The 21,670-nt window shown below is 39.9% G+C and overlaps 1 protein-coding gene across 2 annotated transcripts in view; it reads left to right on the top strand.

The window, feature by feature from the left end:
* SPON1 (spondin 1) overlaps positions 1 to 21,670 on the top strand; it is a 346,266-nt gene that overhangs the window by 237,870 nt on the left and 86,726 nt on the right. For both annotated transcript variants that reach the window (XM_064163805.1, XM_064163804.1), the window contains 3 exons: positions 2,363 to 2,436; positions 3,921 to 4,043; positions 5,971 to 6,119. In XM_064163805.1, coding sequence (XP_064019875.1) covers positions 2,363 to 2,436; positions 3,921 to 4,043; positions 5,971 to 6,119 — 346 coding nt within the window. The remainder of the gene's footprint in view (positions 1 to 2,362; positions 2,437 to 3,920; positions 4,044 to 5,970; positions 6,120 to 21,670) is intronic.

Below are 21,670 nucleotides of genomic sequence, written 5' to 3'. Positions count from 1 at the left end.
CTTGCGTACTGTGTCCAGTTCTGGGCCCCTCAATTCAAGAAGGATGTTGAGGTGCTGGAACATGTCCAGAGAAGGGCAACAAAGCTGGTGAGGGGCCTGGAGCACAAATCCTACGAGGAGAGGTTGAGAGACCTGGGCCTGTTTAGCCTGGAGAAGAGGAGGCTCAGGGGTGATCTTATTACTGTCTACAACTACCTGAGGGGACATTGTAGCCAGGTGGGGGGTGGCCTCTTCTCCCAGGCAACCAGCAATAGAACAAGGGGACACAGTCTCAAGTTGTGCCAGGGTAGGTATAGGCTGGATATTAGGAAGAAGTTCTTCACAGAGAGAGTGATTTCCCATTGGAATGGGCTGCCCAGGGAGGTGGTGGAGGCACCATCCCTGGGGGTCTTCAAGAAAAGCCTGGATGAGGCACTTAGTGCCATGGTCTAGTTGATTGGATAGGGCAGGGTGCTAGGTTGGGCTGGATGATCTTGGAGGTCTCTTCCAACCTGTTTGATTCTATGATTCTATGCTAGAAACTCTGGAATAGATTTCTCAGAAAACTTTCATTCTACTTCTCACATACTTGGTCAGTCTCTTTTGGCACCATTTAAATTGTCCCGTGGCAGTTCATATATTAATAAAAGATGTATTAAACTGACTCTAGGTTTCATTTGGTTTCTATCATTTGCTGCAGGCTCATATTTATCCCTAGCATAAACACTCTTCTATAAAAATGAGGCCTAGGAGTTCCCCTTCACCAAATACTGGCAGATGATGCCCTTTTTTTTGGTAAAAAGTCAGTCTTGCTGTTTCATTTCACGATGTTTTTTCATAGTTGAGGTTGCTTGGCTTGTATTGTCCTTTCCCACATCTTCCTGTAGAAGATGCCAGCTCTAAGGATGAGAGTGAGCTGTAGTTCCAGCATTCTTTCCAGTTTGACCTAGCTTTAAGAAGTTTACAAAACTCAGTTATTCTCCTGGCTGCTCTACAATCTGAAATGAAGGATTCCTTCATATCCTACTCTGACTTTGTACATTGGCAAAGAAAACAAAGCAAACTTGCATCTGCTTCCTGACGAGCATAGTAAACTTGTGTCTGATTTCTGACAACTTTATGGGGTGGGACATTGTCAAAGAAAGTGCCATGGTCTAGCCTTGAGCTCTGTGGTAAAGGGTTGGACTTGATGATCTCTGAGGTCTCTTCCAACCTTGGTGATACTGTGAAAGTTTTGCATCACTGCAACAACTTCTAAACATATGTAGTCTTGTTTTTCTTGTCTCTACAATGGGTATGAGTGGGGAATAACTCTAGTAAGATCAAGGTGAGCATTTGTCTGTTATGTTGAGGTAAGACAAGAATCTGGCCTGTGTTATTTAGTCTAAAATACAAGCAATGGCAAAAAAAATTGAGGAAAGACACTTTCTTACTGGTGAACAAGAGTGACAAAGTATGGACTCCTCAGAAAACTCTGTCCAAAGGGTGTCTTTGAATTTAAATTCTGTTTTCTTACAGAAAGCTGATAAATTTTCCACGTGGAGTAAATTTCATAGTTAAATGCTTGTAGCTTCTTTGACTATCTTTTTATTTAGGACTGGAAGCTGAGCTGTTTGGATGTATTTAGCAGTTTATTTTTGACATTTACCATACAGTGGTTATGACACAAATGTGCAAGAAGAACTTTATCTTGCTGCTGTGCTGACTCGAAGGGCTTTTATACAAAATTCACTTTATGATCTCTCAGGTGGGAGGCTAAATATTAGCTAAATTTCAGCTGTAAGAATAAAATTGCACTGTAATTCTGCCTTTTCCTTGCTGTCCCCCACAGAACTGGGGCTGATACACTACAAGCCTATAATCAAATATTCTAGATTCAATTAATCTTAAGGAGACTTGTCTTTTTGGAACCTTTGAACTGCTTTTAAAGACTTTAGCTTATGCTAGCTCTTTTTCTAACTCCTGGTTTTTATATTTACATCTTCAGAATGCCATCTAATTACCTATAACCAGCTGCTTGCCTGTTTTTTTCTGCAGTCGAATATAAGCTCAGTATCTTACTGTAAGATTTGATTGAAATATTGAATATTCAGTTGACTGTAATGCATTTTCAAGAGCACAGCTCCTTTCCATATGACTATGATCACTTCTCTAAAAGTAATAACATTTCAAGTTTCAGTAAAATGTAATGAAATTCCAGTGCAAGTTGGAATGAAAATACCCTGTCTGTAGTCTTGCATTATGCATATACATGTTAGGAGTGGGAAATATTTCTAGGGTTTAGCAGTCCAGTTCTGTCCTTCTGTTACTTTGTCATTGTGTATTTTCTACTTCCTTTAAGCATGAAATACATTTTTAAACTCTCTTTTTTTCTTCTTTGTAGAGCCAGTATTGTGCAGAAGCGCATCATTTATTTTCAAGACGAGGGTTCTCTCACCAAAAAAATTTGTGAACAAGGTAAGGTAAAGTAAAACATCTTTCAGACCTTCTTTTTGTGGTCTGCTTCTTTCTCTTAATTCACTATAGTAAACTAAGACTTTGACACCTTGAACAATTTCATCCAGGTTCAAATGTGGGATATCCTATTCAGTTATGTTCTTCCTTACAACATACACAAGTCATATAATCTTCCTAGCCTGTCCTTAAATGTGGTATTTACACCTTTTAAAATGGTTTTTATGTGAAGCTTGTTTTTCTCCTGAGTACTTAGTTTATTAAATCCTTTCCTAAACCTAAGCATTGCAGTTGGCAATCCTTTCCTTCATCCTTTCCTAAACCTAACCTTTGCAGTTGACAATCCTTTCCTTCATCCTTTCCTAAACCTAAGCATTGCAGTTGGCTATTGCATCCCATTGAAAAATACAGATTATATATGCTGGATGAGAAGTGGCTCGAGAGTGGTCTTGAGGAGAAGGATTTGAAGGTGTCAGTTGATGGAAAAACTTGACATGAGACAGCAGTGTGTACTCGTAGCCCAGGAAGCCAACTGTGTCCTGGGCTGTAGCAAAGGAAATGTGACCAGCAGGATGAGGCAGGTGATTCTGCCCCTCTGCTCTGCTCTCATGAGACCCCTACCATAAGTGCTGTGTCCAGTTATGCTGCACCCAGCATAAGAGGGACATCATATTTATGGAGTGAGTCCAGAGGAAGGCTATGAAGATGGTCAGAGGGCTGGGGCACCTGCCCTACAGGGACAGGCTGCAAGAGCTGGGGCTGTCCAGCCTCAAGAAAAGAAGGCTCTGAGGACATCTTATACTGTCCACTCCACCTTCCAGTACCTGAAGGGGGCCTACAAGAAAGCTGAGAAGGGACATTTTAGAAACACTTGTAGTGACTGGATAAGAGGGAATTACTTTAAGCCTGAGGAAGGGAGATTTACATTAGAAATTGTGAAGAAAATCTTTACAGTGGGAGTGGTGAGGTTGCCTAGGTTGGTCACAAATGCCCCTTTCCTGGAGATGTTCAATGACAGGTCAGATAAGGCCAAGAGTGAGTGACCTGGTCTAGTGGAAGGTGTCCTTGTTCATGGCAAGGGGGTTGAAACTAGATGATTTTTTTAGATCCCTTCCAACCTAAGCCATTCTATGAATCTACAAATGTATATGTTTTGGCCATTCACAAATTTCAAGCCTGTTATGTTGTGAGGTCCACAAGGTTTTGTCCATATTACACAAAAACCAGAAAGAAACTTGGTTTGAATTTCAAGAAGACTGAGATGTGTCTTCTTGAAAAGTGTAGATTTACATGAATATAGCTAGTTATAAATAAGAATCTTGAAATACTTGGACCTACTTTAATTGAGTGTAACCCAACTTAAAAGTAAGCAAAGGAAGATAGAGTTTAACTCAGATTTATTTACTGGAGTATATATTATGGCATATTTGCTCTCATCTGTTGGTTTTGAGTTGTAATCACTCTCAATGAACACTTTGCTTTTTCAGACTCAGCCTCAGAAGGTGTGACTGACAAACCAATTCTAGATTGTTGTGCTTGTGGCACTGCCAAATACAGATTAACTTTTTATGGAAACTGGTCAGAAAAAACACACCCCAAAGATTTTCCACGTAAGTATCATTCTTTACTGTTGTTGCACCATCTAGGGAATGCAAAGAAGGTTGGAGTTTCTGGTATGACTTGTCCTGTCCTGGGGCAGGCCTGCCTGTGTTATGATGCATTGTCCTGCCCTGCACTGCCTGCAGGCCTTTTGTGGTGGGAAAGGAGGATGTCCATCTGGGCCAGGGCCCTTGCCTTTATAGCCTCTCTTTCTGCTTGGACTGCAGCCGGTGTTGGTCTTGGGTGGCCTCTCCGTGAGTAACGGGAGGCACCTTAGCAGTCTTCAGAGCCAGGCAGGCTCTCTGCCAGGCTAGCAAAACTGTCCCTATGGAGATCTCTCACCTTTACTTGTCCCCTGCCTTCACCAGTACCTCTCTGCACAGAGCCTCTCTTCTCTCCAGCCACCTGCACACAGTGAATGTGTAAAGGCTGTGCATCCTCATGTGTAGCTCAGACTCGCTCATGCTGTGAGTTGCTCTGTGGAAAAGGCTGGCCTCTGGCTGCACAGACATCAGGTGTTCTTGATCTGTTTAAGACTGGGAGAATGAGAAGCTTTGGAGCATATGGAATGATTGATTACCCATTTTACTAAAGAGATAAAGGCACTCTAGTTGCTTTCTCAAGTGAAACATTTCTCTTTAGTAGGGACTATATGGAAGTTTCTCTTTCAGTGAGTCTCACTTACTGTGTTTCAAGGAAAGCTGCTATGACTTGTGAAGTGGTTAGACCTATGTGCTAGGCAGAAAGAATGGGCAAAAGTGATAGCCCTGTCACTGGAGCTGAATGACAACATCCTCGGTGGTTTGACAAGATGCCAGTGTATATTTAAGAAACAATCACTAAATCTTAGATTGAGACACCATCTTCTGACACTGTAGTCTCTTCAGTTATTACCTGGGTAAGGAGCGGTTTCATTTTCGTGAGGCTTCCCCCCTCCTGCTTTCTCTTCCGTTTAGGGCTCAATTACTCATCAGCTTTAATGGTTAGGGTTCTGAGCAGCATGCTCTAATTGAAGGTATCCTTGCTCATTGCAGGGAAGTCAGACTAGATTACATTTAAAGGTCCTTTCCAACACAAACCATTCTGTGATTCTGAAAATATCAAGCTTACTATAATTCAGAGCTCAGCAGATGTACTTTGGTCCAAGTTTAGCACTGGGGAAACTATGAAAGCATTGTTTGCTGTGCTGCTACACCATCTCCATCTATCTATTTTGCTTCTGAGGGAAGTAGACATCACCATTGTTGTCCTTTCACAGCCTGTGATCTAGTTCTTCTCACCAAAACATTCTAGCTAGCTTCAAACTAGCACACCTTTCTAGCTTTTTCTCCTCTACCACCTTTCACATCTTAAACTAGCATTCCTTGTATTTTTTTCATTCTTCCCCCTGCCCCCTTTGTTTTCAGCTGGTTTGCTGCTACTTTCTAGCTTTTGCTTTAAGTGCTTAGTATTGCCTCCTGGTGAAAACCAGTATCTCTCATAAGCAGAAGACCTGCAGTAAAATCTTTGAGTCAGCACTGGAGTCTTGCCATGCTGCTTTCATCCTCAAAAATGTTTTACATGGAAAGCTAAAATTTCAAGAGTTCAACTTCCTGAAGAAGTGGACTCTTCAGTGAAGAAAAAAAATAAACTAAGCCTGTTTGTGGATGCTGCTTGGATAGCTGGAATACAATCTTTCTCACTATTTCTGCCTGTGTTGTTACAACTAATAATTATCAAGACTTCATTCTACGTTTCTGTAGTCCAGTGGCTTACTCTTACTGAGCATGCATTGATGTAGCAAGAGCTGCCAGCCTGCCACATGTACAAAAGCTTGGTACTGGTGAAAGCTGGGTATTTCAAACCTTTAATAGACAATGAGGAATTGTACTTTGAGGCTGTCTTGATGGTTGATTTTTTAATTTATTTTAATGAATCATCTTTTTCCCCTCCTGAAAGGACGCACCAACCACTGGTCTGCAATCATCGGTAGCTCTCACTCAAAGAACTACATCCTTTGGGAGTATGGAGGATATGCTAGCGAAGGTGTCAAACAAGTTGCAGAGTTGGGGTCCCCAGTGAAGATGGAAGAAGAAATTCGACAGCAAGTAAGTGTAATTTTATATATACTTTAAACAAAATGCATCCTACTTTGGCCTGGGAATGATTTACCATTAACAACAGCTGTGAATGTCATTTTGCTGGCTGATTTTCATTTAAGTGGATTAGGAGATCTGGCTGGGTTTTTTTCAAGTCATTCTTATTCTGGCAAAAGATTTTGCTTGTGAAAGGAAAAATGCAGTGTTCTGAACTTAGAAAATCTGTGTCATGCAAGAAGGAGGTAGAAAAGCAAAACTCATCTTTCCAGGCTTAATCGTTGAAGACGCTTAGAGTCTCTAGCCTGGAGAAGAGGAGGTTAGCCTGGAGAAGAGGAGGCTCAGGGGTGATCTTATTACTGTGTACAACTACCTGAAGGGGCATTGTAGCCAGGTGGGGGGTGGCCTCTTCTCCCAGGTAACCAGCAATAGAACAAGGGGACACAGTCTCAAGTTGTGCCAGGGTAGGTATAGGCTGGATGTTAGGAAGAATTTCTTCACAGAGAGAGTGATTTCCCTTTGGAATGGGCTGCCCAGGGAGGTGGTGGAGGCACCGTCCCTGAGGGTCTTCAAGAAAAGCCTGGATGAGGCACTTAGTGCCATGGTCTGGTTGATTGGATAGGGCTGGGTGCTAGGTTGGACTGGATGATCTTGGAGGTCTCTTCCAACCTGGTTGATTCTATGATTCTTAAAGGAACACCATAAATTTGTGAAGCAGTAGGCCTTATTTCTGTTTGAAATGGTTAATTTTTAGTTTATAGCATACTGTAGGTTTTAGTTTGTTTTTTATTTCCTGGCAAGCACCTTATTTGCAATTTTCTGTGGATTCATTGAAGTTAGAAAATGCTCCTACAGAAGCCTGAAGTGATTCTTGCTGCTGAAAAGGATTGCTTTACACAAGTGCACTAAAAAAATGTGATGAATCAGGATTATGGCTTAAGGGCAAAAGAGACTTGACAGTGTATCATTTTACAGGGGATTGATTTAGCTGCACAGAAATCAATCTTTCAAATAGTTTATAGATTATTTTTATTGTGTTCCATCAAGCAACAAGCAACCCAATCAAGTATAGCAGGACATGGTGATGATTATTATTAGGATGTCCACTTCCAGTAGAGGTAGAGCTCAGCTTTAAGATGGAAAGAATGTAAATACAATTACATACAAGAGAGCCATACATACATTGCTATTTAGATGTGTGTACATGGAAGAGAAGGCAGAAACTGCCTCTAGAAGTTTATTACATTGTATGGATAATTTCTGTTGTTAATTCTGGTGCCTGGCTGCTGAGGTCTGTGCAGCAGTGCAGGACTGAGGCAGTTGCCCTCACCTGCAGCATGCCCACAGCCAGTAGTGCACCCCTTACACAGCCAGACTTGGGTTTGTGTGCTTTTTGTGAAGTTTCTTAGCTGAATACATGGAAACATATTTATGTAGCCAGCATCTGTGTCGTTGACATTATCTAAGGGTGTACTAAGAAAACCAAAAGTCTCTGTATGAAGCAAAGGAAAGTAAGCTGTCTTTAAGCAGTGCTTTGTTAGAAAGTCTCTTAACAGTTATTTGTCCTTGCCTAAAGATTCTCAAGCATAAACATTTCTGCTCCCCATTTCACAAACTGCTGAATCATCAGCAGCTTTTCTTCTTGACTGAGCACCTTCGAATGCTCTGATTTTTGTTGCTGCTCTAAAGAGCCTGTGTGATATTTTTGCATGGCTGCTCTTCAGTACTGTAAACTTGCTTTGTAGTCTGTTTATCTGGGAGAACTTAAAAGCACTGATCAACCTGACAGCCTGGAAGGAAAAGCACAGCACATAAGAGGTTTACTAAAACAGCCTGTCAAGTGGTCAATGTGCACAATAGGATAATTCATGTATTATTCTTCAGGGGTTATAAATGAACAAAGGATGGAGGAGGAATTATGTGAGCAAAAGAATATTCACTAGCCCCTATCTCTGAAATATATTTAGTCATGCTATTTGTTTTGAAGTCTGATTTGTCCCAAACTTATTATTTGATAAACTGTCTGGGCAGAAACAAATACAGGATTTGAAATGGGAATTCTGCATCCATATTACAATTTCTCCATTTAAAGCAAACAAGGTGGTTAAAAGATGATTCCAAAAAAAGTACTCTGAAACTATCATTGTGCTGTGGATAAGCTGTTAACTGTAAAGCACTGTTACTTCATGTGTGATTCCTCTGCTTGGAAGATGATGAGAAGTGGCAAGTATTAAGCACACTTTGTGTGAAAAGGACCATTTTGAGTGTGGTAATTCCCTTGCTTTAGAATTTCAGGCAAAATTATGTATGGTTTTTAAATTGTCTTTAGCCTCGTGTCAGAATGATGGTGAAATAGTGGTGTGGTTAGTGGAGCCTTTTCGAGTTTTGTCAAGTTGCTTTTTGCCAAGCTTGGTAACAAGAGCAGAAAAATGCTGTAGCACTACTGGATACTGGTGGACTAACTCTTAGTGAAACATTGTGGCCACCACTGCTCTTTTGGATTTGTAGTACACTTCTGCCTGGACAGATGGGCAGAGTCCAATGGGATGGGGTTCAATAGCTCCAAGTGCAGGGTGCTGCACTTTGGCTACAACAACCCCATGGAGAGATACAGGCTGGGGTCGGAGTGGCTGGAGAGCAGCCAGACAGAAAGGGATCTGGGGGTGCTGATTGATACCTGCCTGAACATGAGCCAGCAGTGTGCCCAGGTGGCCAAGAGAGCCAGTGGCATCCTGGCCTGCATCAGGAATGGTGTGGTCAGCAGGAGCAGGGAGGTCATTCTGCCCCTGTACTCTGCACTGGTTAGACCACACCTTGAGTACTGTGTTCAGTTCTGGGCCCCCCAGTTTAGGAGGGACATTGAGATGCTTGAGCATGTCCAGAGAAGGGCGACGAGGCTGGGGAGAGGCCTTGAGCACAGCCCTACGAGGAGAGGCTGAGGGACCTGGGATTGGTTAGCCTGGAGAAGAGGAGGCTCAGGGCAGACCTTATTGCTGTCTACAACTACCTGAGGGGAGGCTGTGGCCAGGAGGAGGTTGCTCTCTTCTCTCAGGTGGCCAGCACCAGAACAAGAGGACACAGCCTCAAGCTGCACCAGGGGAGATTTAGGCTGGAGGTGAGGAGAAAGTTCTTCACTGAGAGAGTCATTGGACACTGGAATGGGCTGCCCAGGGAGGTGGTGGAGTTGCCGTCCCTGGGGCTGTTCAAGGCAGGACTGGACGTGGCACTTGGTGCCATGGTCTGGCCTTGAGCTCTGTGGTAAAGGGTTGGACTTGATGATCTGTGAGGTCTCTTCCAACCCTGATGATACTGTGATACTAATCTACTTGTGTTCCTTGTGTGCAGAGCTACACTAGAGGCTTTTCTGCTCTTAAGCACCTGTGAAAACCAGAGGAAGAATTTTTGCCCTCATGATCTAGAAACCCTTAAACCATTTCAGTTCTGTTCTGTGATAGATGGCTGTTGCCTTGCAAGGAGCAAGCTTTGTGATTCAATGCGACTGTTGAAGCCATGGCATGGAGAAACTGCCAGGCATGTGCTATTGTGACAAAAATTCTGTCTCTATACACTGGGGTGTAATGATGCATTGCAGGGAATTTCTGCCTCTGCTTAGAGTTAGAAAATGCTTTTGGAAATCATCAGCACTGAACAGACTTCTGTTATGACATTGTTTTCACACAACATAACCTCGTGTAGCCGTGCCATGCGAATGTCCCATCAAAGCACTTCTGCTTCCCCATGCTGAACACCTGGCTCTTTCCACAGACCAAACGCAAGCTGCCCAGAAATGGAGAGTTCCCCCTCCCCCCAACAGACTAGTCATCCAGCCTGACATTCCCATTCTAAAATACATTCTATTGATATATCAGTATTCTATATTGATATTCTCTCAATGTTTCAGTGTCAGGAACATCGATACCCTTCTCAGAGCTGGCAGGAGGCAGAAACTGCCTCTAGAAGTTTATTACATCATATGGATAATTTCTGTTGTTAATTGTGGTGCCTGGCTGCTGAGGTCTGTGCAGCAGTGCAGGGTTGAGGCAGTTGCCCTCACCTGCAGGTAGAAGGTGGGGCGAGCTGAGCTTCTCTCCACCTGCTGCTAGGAGGAGCTGCAGGAGCTTGCTGGCTAACATTGTCTTCCTTTACCCCTTTTCTCACGAGTTACTGTCAGTTTCCTGTCTTCCCTCTTACATTGTTAGCTGAGGACTGCTACTTATTCTGGTAACAGACAAATAGAGATTATAAGGGAGGAAAAAGTTTTTAGTTGAAAATTGCAGTGCTTTTATGAGCAGTTACTGTTTCATAAGAAACAAGCTTGATTTTTTTCTTACAAAATTCCAGGTTGTGAGCTCTCCTCTTGCTTAATGAATTTCTGGAGTTTCACACCTTTAACTTGCACAGGAGTCTTTGAAGTTTTGCCCTCTGAATAATTGCTCAGTTATTGATATGAAACAATTTGCATAATTAAACAGTGGGTTAAGGTTTTATCTGTTAGTCCAACAACTAGTTCCCCTTTCATTTACCTTAATTTGACTTGGTGCTTTTCTTCCCATTATCAGACACCCTCTCTTTCTAACATGAACCAACTTTTGAGTAAAAACCCAACCATCAGACTCTCTTTGAATAAAAAAACCTTCAAACAAGGTAGAATCCTTTTTGCAGATGACAGACCCTTCAAGAAAACAAATGAGGTTTATCTTGAGGACTGCTCTTTCCTGAGTGAGCTCTAATGGAATTCTTGCAGAAATGAGACCAAGGGGGAAAAAAAATATACCATTTAAAAACATCTACAACATTTGAGAGACCTGTCAAAGCTTATTAAAAGTAAAACCCTCTGTCTCTTTTGGTAACTGCCTGAATTGCAATAAAATGATGCTAGAGGAGGGAAACAATTGCTTCTACTTCTGGTAGATTGATTCATTTGGGCAGTATGCAGTAATTTCAGCTCTCCAGTACACAGACATAAAAGTCACTAGGAAATGCTGTCTGTTCCAGACAATATCATTGAATTGCTAGATGTTATTTGCTAATTTTTAAGTCTTTTAAAATGCTTTGCCTTTTCATTTCTTGCAGTTGAATTTTATCCTACTCTTGCCGTTAAAAAATTACTACTGCCCTGTGCAGAATTATCCAGTGGAAAGATGCAATGAAATTACTTCCAAATAGTTTGCTTTCAGTCCACTGCTGTAGTGTTTCTAAAACATGGATATTTCAGATGCACTGATTCTGCTTGTGCTGCTAATATCTAAGGACAAAACACCACCTGACAGCAGTTCTCAGCACTAATACCACCAGGCTTCGGTCAGAGAAATCAATCTGAGTTTTACTTGCTGTTACTTTGGTTCAGAATAGTACCTCTAAATCCTGCCAGGTGCAACAGTTGCATTTGAGGAGCGACTCTATAGGCACTAAGGAGCTGCCTTACAGCAGCAGAAGCAGAATAACGAGTAACATAAAATACAGACAAGCTGACACTGCTAATGTCAAACTGTTTGATGGGCATGTGCAGCAGATGCTTAGGCTCCTCCTCTGAGAGACACTGCCTAAACTCCTGTTGACTTTAGTGAAGTCTGAGTTTTGAGGGTCAGAATACCACTACAATTAAATTAGGGAAGAGCTTACTTCTCTCTGAACACTTTGATCTGCAGTGGCTTAACCTGTGATTAAAATGCAGTGTCTGCATAGCCAGTGGCATTCAGCTTCCTATTAAAGAGGTGCTGCAAATGCTAAAAACAAGCCTGAATTCCCATTAGCAGCATTCGTTGAGAGCCACAGGATCTTCTCCTTTTCTCTCTTCCTGTATTGTAAATATTGTTCAAAGGAACAGCATGATCTAACAGCTGAAGCTGAAGAGCCCTACTAGCTCATCTGACTTGCAAATGCTTAATTATTCAGATCAATTTTCAACTTAAACACAAAGGAAAAAAAAAAGCCACCACAATGTCAAGTTTATTGTTCTGGCATTAGCTTCTCAGAGGTCTTTTCTCTCCCTTGTTTAGGAACCTCAGTTCAGAACTCCTTTATTTTGATTCCATCAACTTACACCTAAATTCCAGCAGAACATTCAGAAAAACACCATGAAAAAAACCAAACAAATACACATGTTTCAAAAAGAAATTTGGATGCAGATAAATGAATGTTAGGGACCTGTGTCACTTTCTAAGACATCTCAGTTCAATGTCTAGGTCAAGGATACTGACTTAACAAACTATGTATTGCATTTGATGTGCAATGAAGAGGCATATCTGCTTATTATGTTGCATATGTAATGAATCAACTGGCCCAAGACACTGAAATGGGAGGTTATTCATGAGTCCTTGTATCAACTTTTTGCTTTGTTTTCTTAGATTACTTTTCCAGTCTGAATCTAAAAGGATTCTGATGTGTTGTAGTTAAGTCAAAAACAGAAGCATGACTTCATTTTCAGGTGAGGGGAAGTTAATGCTGTGGACTCACCTTGAGCTCAGGAAAGAATGACATATTTGCAGCTTGTGTGTTTCTTTGGAGTTCACCATTTGACCACTGACATAAAATAACGTACAAATGAATTTAGGAACTGTAATATGTCCTGCAACCTGAAACAGATTTAAGAGTTAACACAAGGCTCAGATGAAAATGTCTGTTACTGCCATTAATTTCTGGTCACAAAGTCTCTGCATTACTTTATAAAAGATGTTGCTGGAATCTCTGCCACTTAGCTCTCATCTATGAATTTAACTCAACTCATTCATTATAGTTTTGCTTCAGTCAATGATATCTTCAAATAAATATAATCACTAATCTCATGTGCTGTACCTCTACCACAGAGTCTTAAGGCAGCCAGGTGGGGGGTGGTCTCTTCTCCCAGACAACCAGCAACAGAACAAGGGGACACAGTCTCAAGTTGTGCCGGGGGAAGTATAGGTTGGATGTTAGGAGGAAGTTCTTCACAGAGTGATTGGCAGTGGAATGGGCTGCCCAGGGAGGTGGTGGAGTCACCATTCCTGGAGGTGTTCAAGAAAAGACTGGATGAGGCACTGGGTGCCATGGTCTAGTTGACTGGATAGGGCTGAGGAATAGGTTGGACTGGATGATCTTCGAGGTCTCTTCCAACCTGTTTGATTCTGTGATCTCTGTAGATCTAACGCTCAAGAGCACTATGTGGGAAAAAAGCTATATGGATGTTCCTGGAAAAGATGTATTTAAGGGTAGAGTGGAATAGTTTTACCTGCATTGACATTCACAAATATTTGATGACAGTGTTGTAGCAATTACATAAAACACTGGACTCAAAAAGCAGGTATATTAATAGCTAAAAATATGCTACAGAAAATGGACCTTCAAATGATAATTTGAGATCTATGCGTGATAGTAACTTGCTAGGAAAAAAAAAAGAGAGTAGCTCAAATGTTTATTGTCTTTCCAAGTGAAATCAGTCCATCACTGTGCTTGGAGTGGTCTGTGAGGTGCTCAAATAACTGTAAATACCTTTATTACATTGTAAGTCATCTAATTTGGACAGGTCTTGTATGATTTTTCTGTTTGATTGTATTTTTATATGCAATACTAGTTAGTCTTGGGAAAAGAAAAGAGCTAAATGGATAGATAAAATATTTATGGAAATTAAATGTGATTTAAAATTCTTATCTGTGCTGTGTTCCTTATCAGTTGGTAATGCTGACTGTCATGTAGAGGGTGCAGCAGTGGCTGCCACTCTCCTCTTCTTTTTTAAATACTTTTTGGAGAATTTAAAAACTTGTAGTACATTCAATACTTTAAAAACATCTTATTTAAGAATGAATGTCAATATAGGAAGCAGAATTCTTTAAATTAGCCTCTATTTTCAAAGCAAGGATTAAGTGTGAGTGCATTTGTGCCTTAGCACATTTTAAATTGCACGATACGAGATGGGATTTATTGCTTCTATTTGGATTTAAATTCCTATATTAGTTGACAGTGGAGTGATATTGGAAAAGGATGAATGACTTCTTGAAGAGTGTAATCTTCAGCGTGCATAAATCAGAACTGTAGCTTGTCATTTCAAATATGCCTATTAATCTATTAACTATACCTTCTAGTTTGTTTTTTTGTTGTTGTTGTTTTGTTTTAAATTTGAGAAAGGATTTTCAGTATGGGAGTAGGGGGAATGAAGAGAGGAGAAACAGGAAAAAGTTACAGCTGTGTTAATTTCTTATTTATAATAAATGTAATCTTAATTTGGCCTTGTAGTTGTGGAGGTTGGGATGGACAAAATGCTGGTTTATTATTTATGTCTAGCTTGCTAAGCTGTGATTTGGGGCTGTGCAGGAGGTTGAAGACATTAGCATGAACAATATACATTCCAGCTGACATGTTGTAAATATATTTAGTCACCTTATGCCTAATGCAATACTGATTAATACCTATGGAGAGTCTTTTCAGAGGGCTCTTTCTGCATTCATGCTTCAAAACATCATAATTCAGCATTACTTTTAGTGTTCTTCCAAAACAGATTAGTTCAAATACTCATCTGCATCATCACTGTTAGACCATCAGCACAGCTTCAGTTTCTCCCAACAGTGTTCAGATCTTACACTGTTATAAGTACAGGTGTTTGCTTGCATTACTTTTACAGGTGAGAATGGGCCTCTAAAAGCAGTTTTGGGTAACTCTGGCTTGTGTGCTTTTAAAATAAAAACCAAAGGAATACATAGATCTTTTTCTTTGTTTTAAAGCAGTATATGCAAAGCCAAATATGTGTGCTTGAGCATCACTACTTTTTCCTCTTGAGATGTTTTCTCAAGGGGTCATTGACTAATAAGCAGCCATGAATAGCGACATTCACTCTTCTTAAACCACCAGATGCGTGCATCCTCCTAATCCTCTGCTTAAGAAAAGCACCCAGAAGTTCTTAAAAACTATTTGTAGCCAAGGTCTATTGCTATCTCTTCATTTCTCCTTGGCTTGAAAAGGCTACAGCACTGCAAATAAATGAAATCTCTTGGTTATTTAAACTATATGACAAGAATATATGCTGTATTACTTACAACAGCTTGTGTTGGTGGCAGACTGAAAATGTATGATTAGTTTTTGTAGGAGTTTGAATGTCATTCACAGACCTCCTAAGAAAGCTTTTTTTTTTTTTCCCAATTTGCAAATGGAGCTGCATTTTTTTTTTCTACAGCCCATATAAATTCACTTTAATAATCACTATTTAAAGTGCAGATTAAAAGATTTGCTATGTCATGAGTCAAATAAAAATATTTCATTTGAGTTATGTAGGCAAAAATATGCCTAAAATATAAAAGCTGTCACTAAATTATCTTTCAACTACCATGTTGGATATTCCCTAATTTGTCTTTCTTTTTTCTTTTCATTTTTACACCAAAAAAATGGGTAGAATTTATGCACATATGCAGTTCTGCTATGCTGTTTTGCTCTGTTCTTTTCATATAAACTCATAGATGGAGGCAAAGAGACTCAGGAAAGCACAAGCAACCTTCATAATGCAGTACAGAGGTGTTAAATGGTAAAATATCATCTAACAGTACTTATCTAATCTTTAACTGATATAGTTTCCATAGCTTGCAATGTAGGAGACTGCTTCACAGCATTATCTAATGCACGTTTGCTAGTGAGTCATCATTGCTAGCCCTGCATTCTCACCTGCTTTTAGATAGCTGTCACAAACCCTCAGTGCTCTTGCTGCCAGTAGCTTTGACGTTGCCCCAAAGCTGTGTACAATATTCAGAATGATTTTAATCCAACACAAGTTATGCAGTGCATTCAGACAACCCAAGACGTGAGTTTCTGTAGTTGTCCTTTTGAAGTGGGGCGTTTTTACAGCTTGCTGTTTATACTTTGTATGTGTACACATCAGTGTCTGTAGGCAAATATACTCAGCTGATTCTAAATGTCAGCAATGTTAGGGATGTGAAAGGCAGGTTAGTCCTTGATTATGCATCTAGCATCAATGATATTAGTGTCTTTTAATTTAGACAGAAGCCTGACTATGTGAAAGTCAGTGCATCTCTGCAAGCTTGGGACTCATCTGCCTGTGACAACTTTTGGTTGTAAGGAATGTTTTTTAACTGACAGTAGTTATGCTGCATTAAGTCCTCAGGTGGGAACTTGTTCTGGGGAGGTGTCTTTCTTGCATGTCAGTTTACTAGAGTTCCAACACGATGGAAGACAGCTAAACAAAGGAAGGAAACTGCAGAAAATCATTCTAACACAGAGTAACAGTTCTCATAGGCCATCTGATTTACTGGCAGTCTGTCGAGTCTTTTGTAGACAAATGCAGAATTACAAGGGTGTATCTGTGAGAAGGTAAGAATCTGGAGTACCCTGTCCTGAGAGATACTGAGCAGGAGCATCTTCCCTTGAAATGCCTGCAATGATACTCATTAGATTCAGTTGAAAGTAGTCTCATTACTGTAGTGAGACTTCACATCCTCACAGCCACAGACCTTATTTAGTTGGTCACAGTCCCAACGATTTCACTAGAAGAATTGTGTAAACTTTCTTCTTGGGGTTAATAGGTGGTTTGGGGAACCCATCTTATGGGGTGTGTCATCTCCTATCACCTCACAGGACAGAGGTCTAAATCAAAATCGGTTTCTTTTATTTTAAAGAAAAAAAACTTTCTATGTAACATTCAAATCTGCATTTCAGACAAATTCCAGAGCAAACCAGAGCCTGGGGTAGATAATCTGCTTGGAGTTGAGGAGGGGCAGAGTTTATTTACAGATCTATCTTTACAAAAGTTAGTGTCTGTTTTGTGGAATCACGTTTTTGCCACTAAGTCTCAGTACTTCTGCAACAGTGTTAGAGAAGCCAGATGGAAAATTTCATTTTCACTGAACAGGATAAGATGAAGGTCTGCTGTGTTCCATAGGTACATGATTGTTTTAAATGCTTCTCTTCTCAGAAGTTAATTGTGTGATTGCTGCATTACTAAAGAGCTGAGGACATATCTATATGAGCAGTTTCTGAATAGATTTTTAATGCATCTTTTTTATCTCTCCCTGTGGTTGGGGAGTACTTATTGAGATTTTCATTTGCAATAGATTACTGCTACTTTTTAACAGTACTTCCTCACTCTCCATAATTGATGTATTAGTATATCCCCTAAGCATATTTTCTTGTTCATCTTTACTCCATTAAGATGAAACAGAATGGTCATTAGATCATAAAGAAATAAAATATTCACTTTGCTACTTAGTGTAAAAAAGCTGCTATTATCTGTCAAGTATAAAGATTAACTTTGCCTTCAGGTACATTTTTAATGGCCTTTTAAATATAGCCCTGAACCACTGTAACACACAGTAATACATGAAGAACTTTCTTCATTGGAGAAGTATATCTTAATGAGGTGTCAGCCCCAGAATTTCTTGCTCAGTTCCAGCTCTTTGCTGTGAAAGATTTTTATCCATAGCTATCTGAATTCATGGCACAGTTGCAACACAGGTTAAAATTAGGGAGACAATTTTGACTTTATTACTTGCTATAGAGTTTTTAATGGGCTTTAATTAAAATGTCAGAGATAATATTCTCTCTATATATTTCTCATTCAAACAATAGCGGAGGACATGAGTTTGTGAAGATATGAGAAGGTCCAATTTTCAGTGTGCAAGCATAAATTGCATTTGAAAACAGCTGTTAAACTGAAATAAACCCAAAAATCTTCTTCTTAGGAATTTAGACTTGGAAAATGACATGTGTTTCCCTTATTCACTACCACACTTCACTCCTTTGCTCCATTGCTCTTTCCTTCTGAAGGAGAAGAAGAGAATGTTTCAAACAGTGAAAGTAATTTTTGAAGGGCATCAGGGAACAGAGAGGACACTTCTATTTTATGATTTATGTATTTTATATCTGTTAGTACTCAAATATATGCAGCAGCACAGATGAAAAGCTGTTCTTGCCAGTAAGAGTCACGTTTACTATCCATCAAACCAGATAAACTTTGTAAAGAAAAAGGGCATTAATGACTGATTAATTTTATCAGAAGATATTGCAGCCAGATATATTTTATTGATTAGTCCATTATGAATGCTGTCATGGCTCCAAAGTCACAGTGTTCACAGGCAACCAGAAAAGTATCACTACACAGTAGTTTTGGTTGTTACTAGCCTGTGAGATCTCTCCATCAGTGCTTGGTTCTGGGGCATTTTTCTGACTGCCAGAGTATTGTTGAAATAAGTTGAGATTTGGCTGTCATTCAGAACTGTAATGTCAAACTCTGGGATACTATAGTGTATGATGATTTTATTTTTTAAGTTGTTGATTTCGTACTGCTGAAGATGTTCCAAGGGAAAAGTCCTGTTCTTGAGAAGTCCTGGTTTGCTATAACGGTACTTTTATTTACAGGAATTAGCTAAATGACATATTTCACCCATTTAAAATGAACTAGTAAAGACTTCATGGAATGATTACAGAAAATGTTCCTTTCAGTTCTATAAACTGCAATTATAGTGAGTGAATGTTATTTAAATACCTGGTATTAGTTTTATGAGTTAGACTAAGGCTTTCTTTTTTAAGTTGGAAACTTAGTCTTTAAGGTGAAAAATCTTTGTCATCAAAGCCACCCCTATCTTTTACTAGTGCTTTAGCTGTGTAGATACCTTCCTGAGTGCTCCTGGATATCCAGGGCTAAGTCAGCTACTCATCCTAGCAGTTCAGCTCAGTTGAGTGCAGGTGCTGATCTGATCTCATCACTGCTGCTGTCTCCCAGTCTGGAGAGGAAAGAATTCTTTTCTACTCGATGTTTTGACACATCTCTCTGTAGTTTGCTATGCCTTGTCATTTGATTTAGAACACAGCCCCTGTGGTGCTTATAGGAAATGTTATTTCTTCTTTTTATTGGCTTTTTCTGGGTGAAAACATTCCTACTGACATGTCCCTCACCCATTATGCAAAGAAGGTAATGAGCTGATTACTTGTGCTCCACTTGGCAGCATGATTGAATATGTGTCAGTCTTAGCAGTGTTGCAGAATACTCTGCAGAAGAGGGCAGTTTACTCAGAGGATGCTCTTCCAGTGTCACCTTGAGTATCATGGAAGCCCTTCTTGCTCTCTGGGCTCTGTGCATGGGTCCCACTATCAGTGACTGGCTCTTCTTCTTATAACATTGGATCATTTTGTCTGACTTAATTCTGTTGCTGTGCCTCTGCCTCCCTTCCCAACCAAAGGCTTGGAGAAAACTGCAGTAAGTTCTCTTGATTGTCTCAGTGGAGCTCCACTGGAGACAATGGCTGGAATCAAATCAGAAATAACCAAGATATTTGATACTTATTCATAAATGTGTTGTGCCAGCTTATACACAGTGCAATAGCAATGCAGTTTCTTATGTATTTGTTGTGCACGCTCAGTCTTGCCTTTTCATTTCATCTTTCCTTCCAATCTTCATGTAATTGCTCTGTAAAGCATTTTTGTAAAGATACAGAAGTGTTTTCTGAAAATGTTTTCTAGGCTTCTCTTAATTAGCATCTATATTTCAACCTCTCTCAGACTGTATGTCATTGGTTAACTTTTCTGTACCTAGTTTTAGGATTTACCAGCTATATATGTTTTTCTTTAAATAGCTGTTCAAATTAAATGAAGGAATTCAGTTGCCAGATATTTTTTTTCATCCATAATGTTACATGAGGAAAATCTCTCTCTCTCTCTCTTTTTAATGTGGAAGGTATAGTAAACTAAGCCTGTAAGTCCCTTGTCAATTTTTCCTTCTGCCTTCATGTCTTTTTAGCATCTGCTTCAGGAAGACCAAACTTGCTTCAGATCTAGTATTGTTTTGGCCAGTGTGTGCTAAAAAAACCCAACTGTGAAGCATTGTTATAATGTACTTGTAAATTTACAAATTCCTGTATACTCCTAATGAGTTTTGACTGCCCATATGTTAACTAAAACTCCCAACCTTTTTCATGTGCTGCTGACTTGTAAGAGAAAAACCCAACAAATAACAGCTGAATCGCTTTGCATGTTTCTGTCTTGGTTCTAATTTAAATTCCCAGAGACTCAAATAAATTTGATAGAACCAAATAACAATTTATAGAGTGCCCTTCTCTCTTCCCCCTTCTTTCCCAAAAGAAAGGAGTTAGATGCAGAGAGAGGAAAAGGTAAGCACATCCAAATAAATAACTCTCAGTCGATTGGGAAGTTGAAAAGTTTAACAATAAATTTAAAAGGCATCTGAAGTAGAGAAGTTACAAAGGTATAGGGAAGGGAGAAACAAATACAAGATATGTAGATACAACCTGATTTTGATGGTGATGGCTTTGTCCACTTCGTGAGTGGTGGCCACGTGGTAAAACAAACAGAACCAGGAACAGGATGGTGATGCTGGTAGGCAGGGAGTGCAGAGGGAAATGGAAGGTCCCCCTGCTTTTATGGATCATTAGACAGGAAGGGAGAGTGGGCTAACCATCACCTGGTAGTGTGCAGACCCACACCTGGGGAGGGGTCAATACCATCTAGGGTCAGGTTCAATGTTACTCCCCCTGGAGGGTTAACCTTGTACAGTCTTTATGCAACAGGTCTGTCATCTGTTTGACAAAGGAGGAAAAATATCTTGCCTTTTTAACAGAAAGCATTAGAGCTTTATGAGCCTGTAAAATTGTAGTTTTCAGTAGCAGAAAAAACTGAGCCCTGTCCCACTAAGAGTGCTGCCTTTATGCTGGAGGCACCTGCAGTCATGCAGGTCAACTTTAGAGAGAAATCTCTGGAATAGAGAGGAGAAGAATGAGAGGAACAATACCCTTCTTATCTACAAGTTTCTAGCAAAGATCTTTTTGGTTTTTACCCTTCTGTTGCTGGCATGTGAGAGCATCAATTCTTGTGGATGTGTGAGCTACTTAATGTTTTCCACTTAAGGTGAACTTGCTACTTTACACAGACCCAAGTTCTTGTCAAAGATTCAGAAGGAAAAGCTAAAACTGCAGAAAAATTAAAAAGAATGATGGTCAGTTTGGGATAAGGCAGTAGCCTTGTGCCTGACTGAGTCACCACTGCACTTGACTTTTTTTTTTTCTTGAGGTAGCCACTTATGTTCCCTGGATCTTACATAAAAAGGATTATTGGTACTGTCTTTTCTCACTATGCTGTTAGGAGAATAACTTTATATGAATTTAGTATGTTAGTTAAACACATAAAAATGCAGTGAGAGGGTCTGGCTTAAAATGTCTTCATACATTTTGTTTAACTGATGATGTAATTCCTTGATGTCATCATTAAGACAAGAAAAAATCCCCTATGGTGATGTCCAGGAATATTTTCTGTTCACAGCTGACTTGCCTAGTAGGTTCAAAGCACTTTAGAAAGATTTATTGCAAGAAACTTTTTAATACTCAGACAAGTAAGGTAGAATTTTTATCAGTCTGCAGTTGTTAAGTACCTTGTGTATGTTAAAAATCAGGGATCAAACAGAGGCTTAACTTTTGGACCAGTTTGAGGACAAATGTGTTTTAATGCTTCTCCTAGTTGCTCTGTAGAAATTCTTCATACTATGCATCAACAGGTGTTTTTATATTGGTGTCCCTCCATCGTGTGGCATCTCTAGGCTGAATTGTGAGAAAGGAAGATTGTGTTCCAGTTTAAAACAAAAG

Source organism: Pogoniulus pusillus, chromosome 24, assembly GCF_015220805.1.
Source record: "Pogoniulus pusillus isolate bPogPus1 chromosome 24, bPogPus1.pri, whole genome shotgun sequence".
NCBI classification, from domain to species: domain Eukaryota; kingdom Metazoa; phylum Chordata; class Aves; order Piciformes; family Lybiidae; genus Pogoniulus; species Pogoniulus pusillus.
The sequence above is the reverse complement of the archived record's forward strand: the minus strand, read 5'-3'. Positions and strand labels throughout refer to the sequence as shown.